This window comes from Plecotus auritus (genome assembly GCF_963455305.1).
Source record: "Plecotus auritus genome assembly, chromosome: 3".
Classification (NCBI taxonomy): domain Eukaryota; kingdom Metazoa; phylum Chordata; class Mammalia; order Chiroptera; family Vespertilionidae; genus Plecotus; species Plecotus auritus.
Window position 1 is genome coordinate 2,268,363 of NC_137772.1, and position 16,764 is coordinate 2,285,126.

The 16,764-nt window shown below is 62.0% G+C and overlaps 1 protein-coding gene across 5 annotated transcripts in view; it reads right to left on the bottom strand.

The window, feature by feature from the left end:
- Positions 1 to 12,652: 12,652 nt before the first annotated feature.
- The window catches only part of MYOM2 (myomesin 2), a 104,244-nt gene continuing 100,132 nt past the window's right edge, over positions 12,653 to 16,764 (bottom strand). For all 5 annotated transcript variants that reach the window (XM_080662028.1, XM_080662030.1, XM_080662026.1 and 2 more), the window contains 3 exons: positions 16,696 to 16,718; positions 14,679 to 14,734; positions 12,653 to 13,273 (listed from right to left, as the gene is read on the bottom strand). In XM_080662028.1, the coding sequence (XP_080518154.1) occupies positions 12,956 to 13,273; positions 14,679 to 14,734; positions 16,696 to 16,718 (397 nt within the window). In that variant the 3' untranslated portion in view covers positions 12,653 to 12,955. The remainder of the gene's footprint in view (positions 13,274 to 14,678; positions 14,735 to 16,695; positions 16,719 to 16,764) is intronic.

Below are 16,764 nucleotides of genomic sequence, written 5' to 3' on the forward strand. Positions count from 1 at the left end.
GAGGGAGGGAGGGAGGGAGGGAGGAAAGAAAGAAGGGAGGGAGGGAGGGAGGGAGGGAGGGAGGAAAGAAAGAAGGGAGGGAGGGAGGGAGGGAGGGAGGGAGGGAGGGAGGGAGGGAGGGAGGGAGGAAAGGAAGGAGGGAGGGAGGGAGGGAGGGAGGGAGGGAGGGAGGGAGGGAGGTCACCCCTTGGGATAAGATAATGTGCATAATTCTAGGAGATGCTCAGGGGGAAAGGAAGGAGGGAGGGAGGGAGGGAGGGAGGGAGGAAAGAAAGAAGGGAGGGAGGGAGGGAGGGAGGGAGGGAGGGAGGGAGGGAGGGAGGAAAGAAAGAAGGGAGGGAGGGAGGGAGGGAGGGAGGGAGGGAGGGAGGAAAGGAAGGAGGGAGGGAGGGAGGGAGGGAGGGAGGGAGGGAGGGAGGGAGGGAGGGAGGTCACCCCTTGGGATAAGATAATGTGCATAATTTTAGCGAGATGCTCAGGGGGAAAAGGAAGGAGGGGAAAAGGGAGGGAGGGAGGGAGGGAGGGAGGGAGGGAGGGAGGGAGGGAGGGAGGGAGGGAGGGAGGGAGGGAGGAAAGGAAGAAGGGAGGGAGGGAGGTTGAAAGGGAAGGAAAGTCTAAACCCCAGCTGAAGTCCCTGCCCTAAGGCTCAGCCCTGTGGCCATGACTGTGGCCATGAAATGTGGGGCCACAGCGACCTCTAGTGGCGGCATCGGCGGTTGCCTGGGTTGCAGTGAAGGTTGTGCTGAGGTCTCCGCGGGGCTGGGATGGCAAGTCCTGGCCAAACAGCCCCTCCACCCAGCGGCGATGCCCCTGGTGCCACCGGTGGCCCCGCGCTGACCGCTCTGCAACCTCTGAATTATGTCCCGATGTCACGCTACCGCCTGTCACTGTCGCGCCCTCACTCCCGGGCGGTAAGAGCCGTGTGCGTCGTACTAACTGCCTTCCCTGTGGGACTGGAGCGCCTCGTTCGAGAGCCTGGCACCCACCGGCAGCCGGCGAGGGGCCCTCCCGCCACGGCTTCTACTGCCTCTCAGTCCAAGCAGCGCCTCACAGTAACCAACTCCCACAGCCCCAGGCCTGATCCTCAAAGGGTAGGGCACGCCCCAGACGCAGCCTGACCCGGTGAGAGGCGGGCGGTCCAGGGTGCTTTGTCCCTGGGGGGGGGGCAGGGGGGGTAGAGCCGGTAGAGCGTTTACCCGACCTCCACCGGCCTGTGCGGGTGCCCTACCGCGTCGCTGCGGGAAGAAGCCAGACCCACTCCCCTCTTTATGGGACAAGAGCATCCTGCTTCCCGGAATTGCTAACCCCCGGCGGGGTGGCCACGCCCTCTGACAGGGGGGACCCTTCCTTCCTCAGCCTCGGCCTCCTGGGAACAGCCCCGAGGGAGGCCCCAGAGGGGATGGAGACCCACCTGCCTCAGCCCCTCCTCAGAGCTCAGCCGGGGCCACCCTGGTCCTCTGTGCGGTGCCCATGCCAGGGTGGCCTGCGGGTGGCGCCCTGCTGTATCCGCCCCTCTGCAGGCGGGCCCTGGGCCACACGCCCCCCGACAGGCGGGGTTGGGAAGGCTGCGGCCTCCGGGTGTGTTTGCCTGAAAGAGACAGCGATTCTGAGAACACGCCTCACGCCTGTGTTCTCCGAAGCTGAGGCAGCGCAGACACGGGTGGGCACCGCGGCGGGTGCAGCCACGTGTGCAGGGCACAGGGATCCCCACGGACTGAGAGCTCTGGGCCCAGCCCCAGCCCAGCTCCGCAGCGGCCGGCGCCTCGGAACGGGGCACGTCCGTCTGCCTCGCTTCCTCCTCTGTGAGACGGAGACCCTACGGTGCGCTCAGGACACGCAGAAGCACCTGGCCCCCGGGGAGTGTCCTCGGATCCGAATGGAGGCCGTGGAATTTTCAGGGACCTCCTGATGACACAGACCTCGTTCTCTCTGCAAATACGACCTTGAACCGGGCCAGTTCCAATGTCCTCTCCGGCTGGGAATGCGCGATGAGGAGACACACGTGGACGCGCCCTCACATTCCGTTCGGCAGGAGCTGGCCACCCAGCCGGGGTGGCTTCAGGAGCAGCGCCCGATGGGAAAGGCTGGCCTGGACGCCGGGCCATCGATCCATCTGTCATGCATTTTCATGACGAACCTGAGCGCGTGAAAATCAATTTTCCCCCGAGATGAATTTTCTGGCCTCTCACCCGGGGCGTGTGGTGGACGAACATCTGAGCAGACGCCTGTCCTGGGCTGCACGTTGCTACACCGAATGCCCGCACGCAGCAGCCGCGCCCGGTGTGAGACCCGGCGACGGCCACCGGCTGCCTTCATCTGTCACTTGCAGTGGCTTTTTATTTCAGATCCTCCAAAGATTTTCCGGGGACAGCCTTCCTCACTCGTATTTCAGAAAAGGCTCCTGGAAGGCCCCCTTCCGACGCCCATCAGTCAGGGGACCAGGATGGCCCGTCCCGGGGCCCTGGTCACCAATGCTTTCAGCATCTCCACGTCGGAGCCAAGGGGTTCCTTTGGCCTGAGTGAGGCTGTGAGAAGTAGTTCCCGGCCACTCAGCTGGGAGGCAGGTGGGGTCGGCGCTGGGAATGGGTGGACAGCTGGGCTCGGCGGCCACGCCCGGTCTGACTCCCCTGCTCTCGGGGCCGCCCCAGCCTGAGTCCCGCTCGGACGCCCCGGAGGCACAGGTCCCATTCCTCTAAACCTCACTGAGGAGACTTGTTCCCGGACAACAGCGAGAGGAGCAGGAACGTAACCCACAGGGATCACTGCACGCCTGTCTGCTTCAGACACCAGCCCCGCCACACAGCACCGTCTCCTCCCCACGGCTCTCCGTCAACGGGAGGAATGACGCCGTGCCTGCACCCTGGGCGTCAGCCCCCAGACCACGAGAAGTACAATCTGCTGTTAAGTCATCTGGTGTGAGGCCTGGGAAGGGACAGAGACGCCCGCCCAGTGGACTGACACCGCCCAGGTCGACAGAGACGCCCGCCCAGGTGGACTGACACCCACCCAGGTGGACTGAGGCTCACCCAGGTGGACTGACGCTCGCCCAGGAGGACTGATACCCGCCCAGGTGGACTGAGGCCCGCCCAGGTGGACTGAGGCCCGCCCAGGTGGACTGAGGCCCGCCCAGGTGGACTGAGGCCCGCCCAGGTGGACTGAGGCCCGCCCAGGTGGACTGATACCCGCCCAGGTGGACTGACGCCCGCCCAGGTGGACTGATACCCGCCCAGGTGTGCTGACACCGCCCAGGTGGACTGACACCCGCCCAGGTGTGCTGACACTGCCAGGTGGACTGATACCCGCCCAGGTGTGCTGACACCGCCCAGGTGGACTGACACCCGCCCAGGTGTGCTGACACCGACCAGGTGGACTGACACCCGCCCAGGTGTGCTGACACCGCCCAGGTGGACTGACACCCGCCCAGGTGTGCTGACACCGACCAGGTGGACTGACACCTGCCCAGGTGTGCTGACACCGCCCAGGTGGGCTAGGACACAGGTGGCTGAGACGCCCGCCCAGGTCCATCCACCATGCACAGGGAGGGAGGCCAGCAGCTCTGAGCAGGGCCACACCTTAATGCCCAGCAGCCATTGCAGCCAGAACACCCCTGAGCCAGACGGGGCAGGCGTGGGGGTCAGGCCAGGTGAGAGCTGGAGAGAGAGGGGAGAGGGGAGAGAGAGAGAGAGAGAGAGAGAGACTATGGGAGAGACGAGACGGGGCTGCCCCTCGGTGCTCCGGCCTGCGGCTGAACCAGAGACACCGGGACCCATCGGCTCCCGTCACTGGTCCTGCTGCACGAGAGACCGTCCTCCTGTCCCATGACTCACAGGGAGTTGGGGCACATCCCCCGTGGCCTGGGCCTGGGCCGCAGCGTGCTGAGCCGGGCGCCGAGCTGGGATGGCCTCGCCGGAGCGCCTCCGTCTGTGGTCCCTGGGCCCCCAGAGCCGGTGGCAGCGGCAGCATCTGTTTACCTGTGAGCTTCCCTCCGCCATGGCTTCAATGAAACTCTCGTCGCTCTAAGCCCCAGGTTGGATTTCTGAATCCATGGAATCCTCTCCCCGCCACGGGGATGATCAGGACCAACAGGTCTCATCCCGTTCTTTCCGGTCTTCACACTCAGGGCTGCAGCCTCACAAATGGCGGTAAGTGCCATGCCGGCCCCACGCCGCCCCCACGCCGGTCTCCACACTGGTCCCCACTCCGCCCCTACACCGCCCCCACTCCACCCCCACGCCACCCCCACGCCGCCCTTACACCGCCCCCACACCAGTCTCCACACTGGTCCCCACTCCGCCCCTACACCGCCCCCACTCCACCCCCACGCCACCCCCACGCCGCCCTTACACCGCCCCCACACCAGTCTCCACACTGGTCCCCACTCCGCCCCCACGCCACCCCTACACCACCCCCACACCGCCCCCACACCACCCCTACACCGCCCCCACTCCGCCCCCACACCGGTCTCCACACTGCCCCCACTCCGCCCCTACACCGCCCCCACACCACCCCTACACCGCCCCCACACCGCCCCCACGCCGGTCTCCACACCGCCCCCACACCGCCCCCACTCTGCCCCCACACCACCCCTACACCGCCCCCACTCCGCCCCCACACCGGTCTCCACACTGCCCCCACTCCGCCCCCACACCGCCCCCACACCGCCCCCACTCCGCCCCTACACCGCCCCCACACTGCCCCCACACCGCCCCACACTGCCCCCACACCGCCCCACACTGCCCCCATGCCGCCCCCACTCTGCCCCCATGCCGCTCCCACACCAGTCCCCACGCAGCTCCCACACCGATCTCCACGCAGCCCCCAGGCAGCCCCCACACCGGTCCCCCCACCGCCCCCATGCCGCCCCCATGCAGCCCGGACAGCAGGGCCCCCTCCGGCCCGTCAGCCCTGCAGCGAGGCCTGCGCTGAGTGTGCCGGCTGCAGTGTCGCCACTGACACACACACCCCGCCGTGTGTCCACCCCACCCCCACCCCCCCACAAAACACAGGGTGCCGGGCCCTGAGGCTCCCGCGAGAATCACTGCCGATCACAGCCTCAGGAAGCAGTGGAAGCTGCGCACCTACAACCGCTGAGGCCCGGCTCCCGGAGGGGATCCCCCCCCCCAGCACGGGGCTCCCTGGGGTGCCCGAGCGAAGGCCAGTGACGCTCCTGCGGCCACAGCTCCACCCGCCTCCCGGGCACCAGGCAGCGGCCAGCGCCCTCCGGACGGGACGGGCTGCAGCCCCGGGCCCCGGATGCCACCCCAGGTGTGTATTCCCATCATTTTTGTTCCTAAGCAGAGAATTCATCTCTTTCTCTTTTTTTTGACCAATTAAGCTCCTTCATTGCAAGGAACCTCATTAACGTTAATGGCCTCCTCCTCCCGGAGTTTAATCTTGTTTTCTTCATTAGAAGTGTGGTGGGGAGTGCCTCCAGGAAGCCTGGCGGGGGACCCCCCCCCCCCGCACCGCCTCGGCGGGGGTGGTTCTAACGACGGCTTGGAAGGGAAAGGCAACTTCCCACTCGTCACCCGGTGGGAGGGGCGGCCGCCTCTGACGGGCACGGGCACGTCCCAGCCGCAGACCGGAAGCACGTCTGACCACACGTGTCACGTGTCGTTGCTCAGCCGTGAGCCGCATGTCACCCGGGGTGGCCGGTGGGACGGGCGGCACATCTCGGGGTCCTGGTCTCTGACACCGAAGGCAGCCGAGGGGGAGCCCGGAATTGTCCCCCGAGGCGCCCCCGTCCCGGGCAGCAGCTACCGATGCTTTTAGGGGAGTTAACCCTCCCCCGAGGATATTCCCCCCGGATGGTTAGGGAGAGTGGAAGAGAGAGGGAGAGACAGAAACATCGATGTGAGAGAGACACATCCATCGGTTGCCTCCTGCACGTGCCCCGACCAGGGCCTGGGTAAGTGCCCTTGTCCAGAATCGAACCCGAGACCCTTCGGTCCGCAGGCCGCTGCTCTAGCCACTGAGCCACACCAGCCAGGGCTCATGCATGGACCTTTTATTTTCTTTCCTGAACTCTTAGTGTCCCAGCTTTAATAAATAGATTCTTACATTTTTTAAAAAATGTGTTACCCATTTGATGGAATTAAATGATATTGTCCACAGAGCGCAGAATCTCGGAGGGCGGGAGGGCGGGAGGGAGGGAGGGGGGTGGGAGCTCATCAACCAGATACCTTGTGTGCGTATATGCATGGCCCGCGGAGGCAGACAGTAGGGGGGTGCGGGCCTGGGGGGAGGGGGGCAGGCTGCAGGAGGTCGATGGGGGGAAGAGGAGGACATATGTAATACTTTCAACAATAAAGATTTTAAAAATAAATAAACCCATAAACACATAAATAAAATGAAGTAAAAAGGGCCACACACACCGGCTCCCCTGAGCCCCAGCCGCTCAGCCCACGGCCCCCCCGGGGAATGTCGAGGCCGAGGCTGACTGCTGGAGGGCCGGCTGGCCCCTGCGCCCCACGTGCCCCTCTGGAACGTGGAGCATTTACATTCCATGCCCAACGCCGTGCAGACACGGATCACGCCTCTGCACGACTTCCCGGCGCGAGGAGAGCCTCTCACAGCTCTCAGCGGTTTTATCCCTGCTCGGGGCAGCACGCAGAGATGAAGGGGCCACGTGACTGCCTTCCAACGTGGCTCCTGTCTCCCGGAAACAGTCCTTGTGGCGGGTCAGTAGGAGCCTTTTAATAACCAGGGAGGGAGGTGTTCGCAGGGGAGGATGGATCTGGGCCTGCCAAGCTCATCCCTGTTCTCTCAGCGCCACCTAGAGGTGGCAGGGGTCACAGCGCCCCCCGACTGTGCAGCACAGCGGGCCTGGGTGAGCTGTGGACTGGGGGTGACCGTGACGTCAGGCAGGTTCATCACCTGGCGGGGGGGGGGGGGGGGGGGGGGGCGGGGAGGCCGTGCATGGGGGGCGGGGGCAGGAGGTGTCTGGGAAATCACTACCTCCCTCTCAATTGTGCCCTTACACTGCTCAAAAAACTGAAATCTGCTAAAAATATCCTATGACTCGAAGAAATGCAAAGCCTTTTCATTCTTTCCCGAGAGCCACGGCTGCCACACAAAGGACCACTTCCACAGACACAGGGCGCTCTGCTTTAGCCCAGTAGTCAGGTTACTAACACGAGTCTTCCTGCCCAGGCCGCACGGAGCCGCCCCCTCCCGGAGCAAGCAGCCGGCCTGCGCCCGGGCCGCGGAGACGGTGCACGTCTTTCCAAGCAGGCTCACTGACCCCGCACCTGCCCGAAACCTGCCCCTCACCGGCCCAAAACCTGCCCCAAACCTGCCCCAAACATGCCCAAAACCTGTCCAAAACCTGCCGCTCACCTGCCCAAAACCTGTCCAAAACCTGCCCAAAACCTGCCCCTCACCTGCCCGAAACCTGCCCCTCACCTGCCCAAAACCTGCCCCTCACCTGCCCCTCACCTGCTCAAAACCTGCCCAAAACCTGCCCAAAACCTGCCCCTCACCTGCCCCTCACCTGCCCAAAATCTGCCCCTCACCTGCCCCTCACCTGCTCAAAACCTACCCCAAACCTGCACAGAACCTGCCCAAAACCTGCCCAAAACCTGCACAGAACCTGCCCAAAACCTGCCCAAAACCTGCACAGAACCTGCCCAAAACCTGCCCCAAACCTGCCCCTCACCTGCCCCAAACCTGCCCCTCACCTGCCCCAAACCTGCCCCTCACCTGCCCCTCACCTGCTCAAAACCTGCCCAAAACCTGCCCCTCACCTGCCCCTCACCTGCTCAAAACCTGCCCAAAACCTGCCCAAAACCTGCCCCTCACCTGCCCAAAACCTGCCCTCACCTGCCCCTCACCTGCTCAAAACCTGCCCCTCACCTGCCCAAAACCTGCTCAAAACCTGCCCAAAACCTGCCCCTCACCTGCCCAAAACCTGCCCAAAACCTGCCCCTCACCTGCCCAAAACCTGCTCAAAACCTGCCCAAAACCTGCCCTCACCTGCCCCTCACCTGCTCAAAACCTGCCCCTCACCTGCCCAAAACCTGCCCCTCACCTGCCCTCACCTGCTCAAAACCTGCTCAAAACCTGCCCCTCACCTGCCCAAAACCTGCCCAAAACCTGCCCCTCACCTGCCCAAAACCTGCCCCTCACCTGCCCAAAACCTGCCCCTCACCTGCCCAAAACCTGCCCCTCACCTGCCCCTCACCTGCCTCTCACCTGCCCCAAACCTGCCCCTCACCTGCCCAGCTGGCTGGGCCTCCAGGGACAGACTCAATCTCAGGGTCTCCTTGGTTACCCTGGGAAAACAGAACACCATCTCGCTGAGCATGAACGGGCCTTGACGACCTAGAAAATATCCGAAACCAGCGACTGCCCGCCGGGGCCGCGGGACGAGGAATATGCGATGCCTGACTATTTCGCCGGGGCCCTGCCCTCCTTTCCCTCCGATGATCAAATAAAAAATAAAAGTGACAGCAGCCCGCGCAATAGCCACCCGGTGCTAATGAATCAAAAGTTCACCTAATTATTTTTAATCAGATCAACAAAAAATATGCTTTTCGGTGTGACACAGAGTTCTAGGCCTTAGAGGATGTGTGCCAGGAGAGGGAAAGGTGGACAAGCACTGTTCTAACCCCCCACGCTTTTTTTTTAATATATTTTATTGATTTTTTACAGAGAGGAAGGGAGAGGGATAGAAAGTTAGAAACATCCATCAGCTGCCTCCTGCACACCTCCCACTGGGGATGTGCCCGCAACCAAGGTACATGCCCTTGACCGGAATCGAACCTGGGACCCTTCAGTCCGCAGGCCGACGCTCTATCCACTGAGCCACACCAGTCAGGGCGCCCCCCACGCTTTTCCTGAGATACAGCCACGTGTTTAACACAAAACTAAAACTTGGCAATGGGGTTCCTATGCCAGAGAACTTCAGCCTCTTTACCAAGAAGGGAGGAAAACGGTGGCAGACAGGATAAGCGAAAGGAAGGATATCCATTTTTTAAATTTTGCGGAGACCGAGGTCCAGCTGAGTGTTAGCTCTCCCTCCGTGGCCGCAGCCGTGGGCATCCCGAAGGTGTTCTCTTTCTTGTCCGAGGCCCCTCGAACTCAAGAACCCTTAGGAAGGACGCCGCTTCCGCTTCCGGACAAGGCGGCGGTGTGGATACACACAGGACTCGCCTCCTCCCACAACCACACCAACACACCACTGCCCCACAGAGCCACCCCCACCCGGAACCGCCTGGAACCTGGCTGAGCCGAAGGCCCGTCACCGCGGATGTAAAGCAGCAGCCAGCCCTGGCTGGGGTACTCAGGGGTTAGAAGGGCCGTGGATTTGATTCCCAGACACGGGCACGTCCCCGGGTTGCAGGTTCCCCAGCTCTGGGTGGGGCGTGTGTGGGAGGCACTCACTCAGTGTGTCCCGCTCACGGGGAAGTTTCTCTCCCACTCTCTCTAGGAATCAATGGGGCAATAGCCTCAGGTGAGGATTACAAAAAGAAAAAACATCAGCCACCTGGAGGCGGGCAGGTAGGTGGGAGGAGGAACGGCTGGTCCCACGCCCGGGAGGGGATCTCGGCGGCAGAGGTCCCCCCGGAAGGACGAGGGGTCCCAGCCCCACGCCAGCCCTCCCGGCCCGGGTTCCGGTGTCAGGAAGAGAAGTCCCTTGACTTCCAGCGGTACAACCCAACAGGGGTGAAGGCTGAGGGAGGCGGAGGCTCCTGGAATCCCAGGTGTTCCGCTTAAAGGGCCGGCACATGGACTTACTTGGACTCACTCCCTCTGAGCTCCAGCACTGGGACAGCAGCTCAAAGGGACACACGGGGAGACGCTGGATTATCTGGCATCAGGGTGAGGGCGCCGTGTTCCTCTGGGAGCCTCCCCCACTCCCACAGAGCCCACAGGTGGGCACCATATCTGAGTCGCCATCAACCTGGCTCGCACTGTGTGCCCCACCCTAGTGATTCCCTGAGACCCTGTCCCACCCCCTTGCAGGCCCACCCAAGCTTCTCCATACAAATGGCCTATCTTGGCTCACGCTTCAGATTTTCCTGAAATCTCTCCAATAACCAGCATGTGGCCTCCGTGTGCCCTGTGCCTCTGGCTAAGGGGCCCCAGGCCTGGCAGTGGCAGCAGCTGCCTTGGTTTGCACCGTGGCCTCACCTGGGCACCTCCAAGTCCAGCACAAGCAGCAGCCATCTGCGGATCGCTGTGTGGCTCATGCCAGGTGTCCCTGGGTAGAACAGGTGGTGACTGAACTTGGTCCGCACCCCCTGGGGAGCCCCAGAGCCACCAAACCCAGTGGGCAGCTTCAGATCACATGGTGGCGCCACCCAACCACCTCCCCAAGAGACACACCCAAGGGGCGGACTCAGCAAACACCAGAGCCTGCTACGTCCTGCTCTGCGGAGTGGGCCCCTGCACAGCTGATCCTCCACAGTGGTCAAAGGTCAGTGGTCACAGCCAGTCCTTACATCTGATTGGCCTTGGGGCAAATCCCTCCCGTTGCCGTGCCAACAGTAATCACACCTACAACAGGAGGGTGACCAGCCCACATGGGGAGCACACCTGGAGTGCCCCGCTGGGGTGATCAGGGGGGCTATGCCACTGGACCCTACAGGACACCTACTACACAAGGTCACCCTACCAAGCCCGGGAGACAGAGCAGCTCCACCTTCAAACAACACTGGTAGGTGCCAAGATGAGGAGACCAAGAAACATGTCCCAAATGAAAGAAGAAAAAAATCCAGAAAAAAATAAGCTAAGCAAACTGGAGACAAGCAATCTACCAGAGGCAGAGTTCAAAACACTGGTTATAAGGGTGCTCAGTGAACTCAGAACATCGGCAGCATACAAAAGGATCAGTCCTAAATGGAGCATACACTAATTGAGAAGGAGGAGAACTGACCAGGAACCAACAGCAGGGTAGATGAAGCCAAGTGATTTGGAATAAAAGGAAGCAAAAAGCACCCAAACAGAACAGCAAAACGATAAAGAATGCAGGAAAGTGAAGTTAGCCAAAGGAGCCCCGGGGACAACTTCAAGCGTACCGATATTCACATTCTGGGGGTGCCCGAAGGAGAAGAGAGGGGGCAAGATGTTGAAAACCTAATGGAAGAAATCATGACAGAAAACTTCCCTAACTTGGTGAAGGAAATAGACATCAAAGTCCAGGAATTTCAGAGAGACCCTAACAAGAGGAACCCAAAGAGGTCCATGCCAAGACACATCATAATTAAAATGCCAAGGGCTAAAGACAAAGAGAGAATCTTAAAAGCAGCTAGTTACTTACAAGGGAGCACCCATACGACTGTCAGCTGATTTCTCAACAGAAACTATGCAGGCCAGACGGGAGTGGCAAGAAATATTCAAAATGATGAAAAGCAAAAACCCACAACCAAAGTTACTCTACCCAGCAAAGCTATCATTTAGAATTGATGGTCAGATAAAGAGCTTTACAAATAAGAAAAAGCTAAAGGAGTTTGTCACCACCAAACCAGTATTATATGAAATGTTGAAGGGTATTCTTTAAGAAGAAGAAGGGGAAAGAAAGATTAAAAATATGAACAATAAAATGGCAATAAGTACATATTAACAACTGAATCTAAAAAACAAAATAGCCCTAACCGGTATGGTTCAGTGGATAGAGCGTCGGCCTGCGGACTGAAAGGTCCCGGTTCGATTCCGGTCAAGGGCATGTACCTTGGTTGCGGGCACATCCCCAGTAGGGGGTGTGCAGGAGGCAGCTGATCGATGTTTCTCTCTCATCGATGTTTCTAACTCTCTATCCCTCTCCCTTCCTCTCTGTAAAAAATCAATAAAATATATTTAAAAAAAAAAGATTAAACAAAAATAATTTAAAAAAATAAATAAATAAAGGAGCAAGCAGAACATTTTGATGGTTAGCAGATGGGAGGGAGGTTGGGGGGATGGGTGAAAAAGATAAAGGGATTGAGAAGTACAAATTGGTTGTTACAGAAGAGTCATGGGAATATGAAATATAGGACAGGGCATATAGTAATAATCCTATATAATAAAAGCCTAATATGCTAATTGTCCCCTCAACCAGGAGTTCAACCGGGAGTTCGACCAGGGGGTGGGGACAGCCGGCCAACTACCCCCCGCCAATCACCCACAGCCCCTCCCCCTGGCTGACTGGGCCAATCGGCCCAGATGGGGGCGGGCCAGCCAGACCCCATCTGTGCATGAATTCGTGCACCAGGCCTCTAGTATTCTAATAGGTATATACAGGGTCAGAGAGTGTAAGATTTATCAGGATGATCGCTTAGTAAGCTATGTCATGTCTAATCGCTGGGGTGTGCACCTGAAACTAATATAACATGGTATATCAACTGTAACGGAAAAATAAAAAATGATTTTTGTAAAGAAAAGCAAGAATGTGGCCATCTATGCATTTCGTGTTCCTCACAGAGACCTCTGAACCCGCAATGCAAGAACCACTCAGTGTTTCTCAGTCTGCACAGGTGGCCCCCTTCCTAGGGGGGAGCCCCTCATTCTGCGGGAGCCCCTCCAGCCAGGCTCCGTCACCTTGTCCCCAAGCCCTGAGGGGCCAGGCCTTGGAGGGACCTCCCTGCGGGCTGCAACCCTGCCCGACCATCGTAACGGAAGGGCGGAAGCGGAGGTAGTGAGGTAGGACCAGGCGCCACAGAACCACCACAAGTCGCCTCGTCAAGTTTTATTAGTCGGGAGCAGGAGAAAACACAGTGGCGGTAGCACAGCAGACAGGGCTCCAGCCAGGAGCCGGGGTGCTGGGTCCTGTTGGCACTGGGGTCCACCCCGGGGCGCGGACAGGACACCACACACAACCCTTGGCTTCCCGCCCCGAGGGCCCTACACTAGACTGAGCAAATGCCAAAGCTGAACACGCGTGGCGCAGGCTCGCTCTCCGGCCACGCGTGGGGTCACTCAGCCGGCGACGCGCGTTGGGCACGGCACACAGCACGCTGACGGGGGGGCGCCCGCCTCACTGGGCCTGGCCGGAGGCGGAGGCGGGGATGAGCTTGGGCGTGGCCTGCTGGGGCGGCTGCACCTCGGGGATCATCTCCCCGTGCTGGTACACGCTGACCGTGACGTCGATCTTCTCGCCCCCGTACTTGTTCTTGACGTGGATGCTGTACTTGCCCGAGTCCTCGGAGGTCACGCCCTTGATGCTCATGCTGACGTACTTGGCCTGCTCCACCTTCGCGGAGAAGTGCTCGCCGAGCTCGATGTCCCTGTCGTTCTTGAACCACACCACCTCGGGGTCGGGGTTTCCAAACACCGTGCACGTCAGGTTCAAGGTCTTCGGGAGGGAAGGGGGCAGAGGGAGGAAGACGAAGGTCAGATTCCCTCTGAAGGGCACTGACCCTCATCATGGTCCTTTACATCATCCATTGAGTCAACATGCTCTTTACACGTGGGAGCACCACGCCGGACCCCAGGGGTCCCCAAACAGCAGGATGCAAACAAGGGCAGTTTCATGCGACAGCTCGGGAGGAAAACCCGTGGCAATTCCTTCTATTCGTCCTCAGCTGTAACCCAGGGCCCACGCCTGAGATGGGGACCGTTTTTCCTGCCGAGGGCCGTCTGGATATTTACAACATCCCTCGAGGGCCTAACAACATTATCCACTTAACCATGAGCCTTCTGTGTTGGGTCAGACATTTCATTAGCTCGCCCCTAACGCCGCCTCAGCAGGGCCAGACCAAATGATTTCGAGAGCCTTATACGGCCCGCTGGCGGGACCTTCCCCAGCCCTGGCCTAAGCTGGCTAAAGATTTGGAAGTCATCAAATATATCCACGTTTTACAGATGTTTTAGCATGTTTCCCAATTTCCTCCCTATTCGGACCCAGGGGCCCCCTGGAAAACCCAGAGAATGTATGGACTTAGAGCAAGTCAGGCACAGCAACCATGTGGACACTGAGCCAAACCCGCCGGAACCCAGGGCTGCTGTGAGTGTCCCTGAGCCCAGGGCTGCTGTGAGTGTCCCTGAGCCCAGGGCTGCTGTGAGTGTCCCTGAGCCCAGGGCTGCTGTGAGTGTCCCTGAGCCCAGGGCTGCTGTGAGTGTCCCTGAGCCCAGGGCTGCTGTGAGTGTCCCAGCGGCTCCACCCTGAGCCCAGGGCTGCTGTGAGTGTCCCAGCGGCTCCACCCTGAGCCCAGGGCTGCTCGGCCTCGCATGGGCTCGGCAGCGGCCCAGGAGCAGGGCCGACACCTTTGCGTTGAGCAAATGAAGTCCTCCCCGCTCTGTGTCCCGAGACCCTGAGCTAGAGCTGAGGCGCCGGAGGGGTGCGGTGCGGCTGGACGTCAGCAACCCCACCTACAGGGACCCATTAACACTCGGCAAGCTGTGCCCAGTCACGTTCCAAAGGGCCTTGAGCCTGAGGGGGTTCCACAGGCGCCGAGGGCGGCTCCCACCTTCACACAGGCAGGTGCGTCCTGTGGGCGTGGGTGTGGCATCCCCAACCTTGGCCACCGCCCCCCCTCACCAGCCCAGGACCAGGGCCCAGACCTCGGTGGACCCCGGCACAGGACCAGGTGTGGCTTGCAGGCTCAGATATTAGCACAAGGGTCACCAGAGGCAGCGGGCCAAGCAGGAGCGGGTGGGGAGCCAGTCCCCTGGAGGCTGAGTGGCAGGCACGCGCCCCCAGCTCCGCGTGGCCCTTTGCGGGGCTGCATGCGTCCCGGGGTCCTGCCGTCTGTCCTTACCTTGCCTTCCATTATGGTCACCACGTCAGGTAAACCACCGATCACCTTGCCACGATCTGTAACGGAGGGGACTCGGCTGAGAAACCCAGCAGCAGGGTGTCCTCCCTTCTCCGGCCCCCGCGGAGCTCCGGCTGCGTGCAGGTGTACACAGCCACTCGGTGGGGGGCGGCACCTGAGGGGGGGCTCGGAGGGTCGTGGGTGTGAGCGGGGCTTTGAGGGCGCAGGAGGGGCACCCGGGGCTGAACTAGGGGAAGAGGCCCGGCTATAACGCAGTCTCGCAGGGAAAGGGGTCTGGACGCCTGGGACGCCTGGGGTACCTGGGACGCCTGTGGCACCTGGGGGACTTGGGGGGCCTGGGGACCTGGGGGACCTGGACGCCTGGGGGACCTGGGAGACTTGGGGGGCCTGGGGGGCCTGGGGACCTGGGGGACCTGGACGCCTGGGGGACCTGGGACACCTGTGGCACCTGGGGGACTTGGGGGGCCTGGGGACCTGGGGGACCTGGACGCCTGGGGGACCTGGGGGGCCTGGGGACCTGGGGACCTGGGGGACCTGGACGCCTGGGGGACCTGGACGCCTGGGGGACCTGGGGGACCTGGACGCCTGGGGGACCTGGACGCCTGGGGGACCTGGACGCCTGGGGGACCTGGGGACCTGGGGCACCTGGACGCCTGGGGGACCTGGACGCCTGGGGGACCTGGGGGACTTGGGGGGCCTGGGGGGCCTGGGGAACTGGGGGACCTGGACGCCTGGGGACCTGGGGGACTTGGGGGGCCTGGGGGGCCTGGGGAACTGGGGGACCTGGACGCCTGGGGACCTGGGGGACTTGGGGGGGCCTGGGGGGCCTGGGGGGCCTGGGGAACTGGGGGACCTGGACGCCTGGGGACCTGGGGGACTTGGGGGGCCTGGGGGACCTGGGGGACCTGGATGCCTGGGGGACCTGGGGACCTGGGGCACCTGGACGCCTGGGGGACCTGGACGCCTGGGGGACCTGGGGGACTTGGGGGGCCTGGGGGGCCTGGGGAACTGGGGGACCTGGACGCCTGGGGACCTGGGGGACTTGGGGGGCCTGGGGGGCCTGGGGAACTGGGGGACCTGGACGCCTGGGGACCTGGGGGACTTGGGGGGCCTGGGGGGCCTGGGGAACTGGGGGACCTGGACGCCTGGGGGACCTGGGGGACCTGGGGGACCTGCGATCCACCCACCAGCCACCCAGAGCCTGAGACCAGGGCCAGGTGCCGGGCGACCAGGGGCCATGCCCACAGCCCAAAGCCCCCAGACGGTGCGATCCAGCTGCCCTGAGTGTCCCGCCTGCCTTTCCCGGGAAGCCCAGCAAGGGCGTGGCCTGTCAGCTCCCCAGTCCTGTCTCCTCCTCCTGACCCCTATCCCTGGCCCCCCACACACCGGCCCGTCTCCAAAACCTTCCCCCTTGAGGGGGAAGGTGTGAGGAGGGCAGGGGTGAGGAGGGCAGGGGTGAGGGGGCAGGTGTGAGGAGGGAAGGTGTGAGGAGGGAAGGTGTGAGGGGGCAGGGGGGAGGGGGCAGGGTTGAGGAGGGCAGGGGTGAGGAGGGCAGGGGGGTGGGGGCAGGGGTGAGGAGGGCAGGGGTGAGGGGGTAGGGGTAAGGAGGGCAGGGGTGAGGAGGGAAGGTGTGAGGGGGCAGGGATGAGGAGGGCAGGGGTGAGGAGGGCAGGGGTGAGGAGGGCAGGTGGGGAGAGGGCAGGGGTGAGGGGGGAGGTGTGAGGAGGCAGGTTTGAGGAGGGGAGGGGTGAGGAGGGCAGGGTTGAGGAGGGCAGGGGTGAGGGGGCAGGGGTGAGGAGGGCAGGGGTGAGGAGGGAAGGTGTGAGGGGGCAGGGGGGAGGAGGGCAGGGGTGAGGAGGGCAGGTGGGGAGAGGCATGGAGGGTGCCCAATGGGAGCGAGCCACTCTGCCCTTTGTCACCCAACACACAGGATGACACTCTAAGGCGTGGCCGCTGCCCTCCCACAGCAAAGGCCCTTGTTCCCATCGCCCGTACTTACTCTTCTCTGCAAAAGCAGCCGCCCTGGACGTCGGCGGGGAGGAGAGAGCAGAAGAGAGTTGTGAGGAAA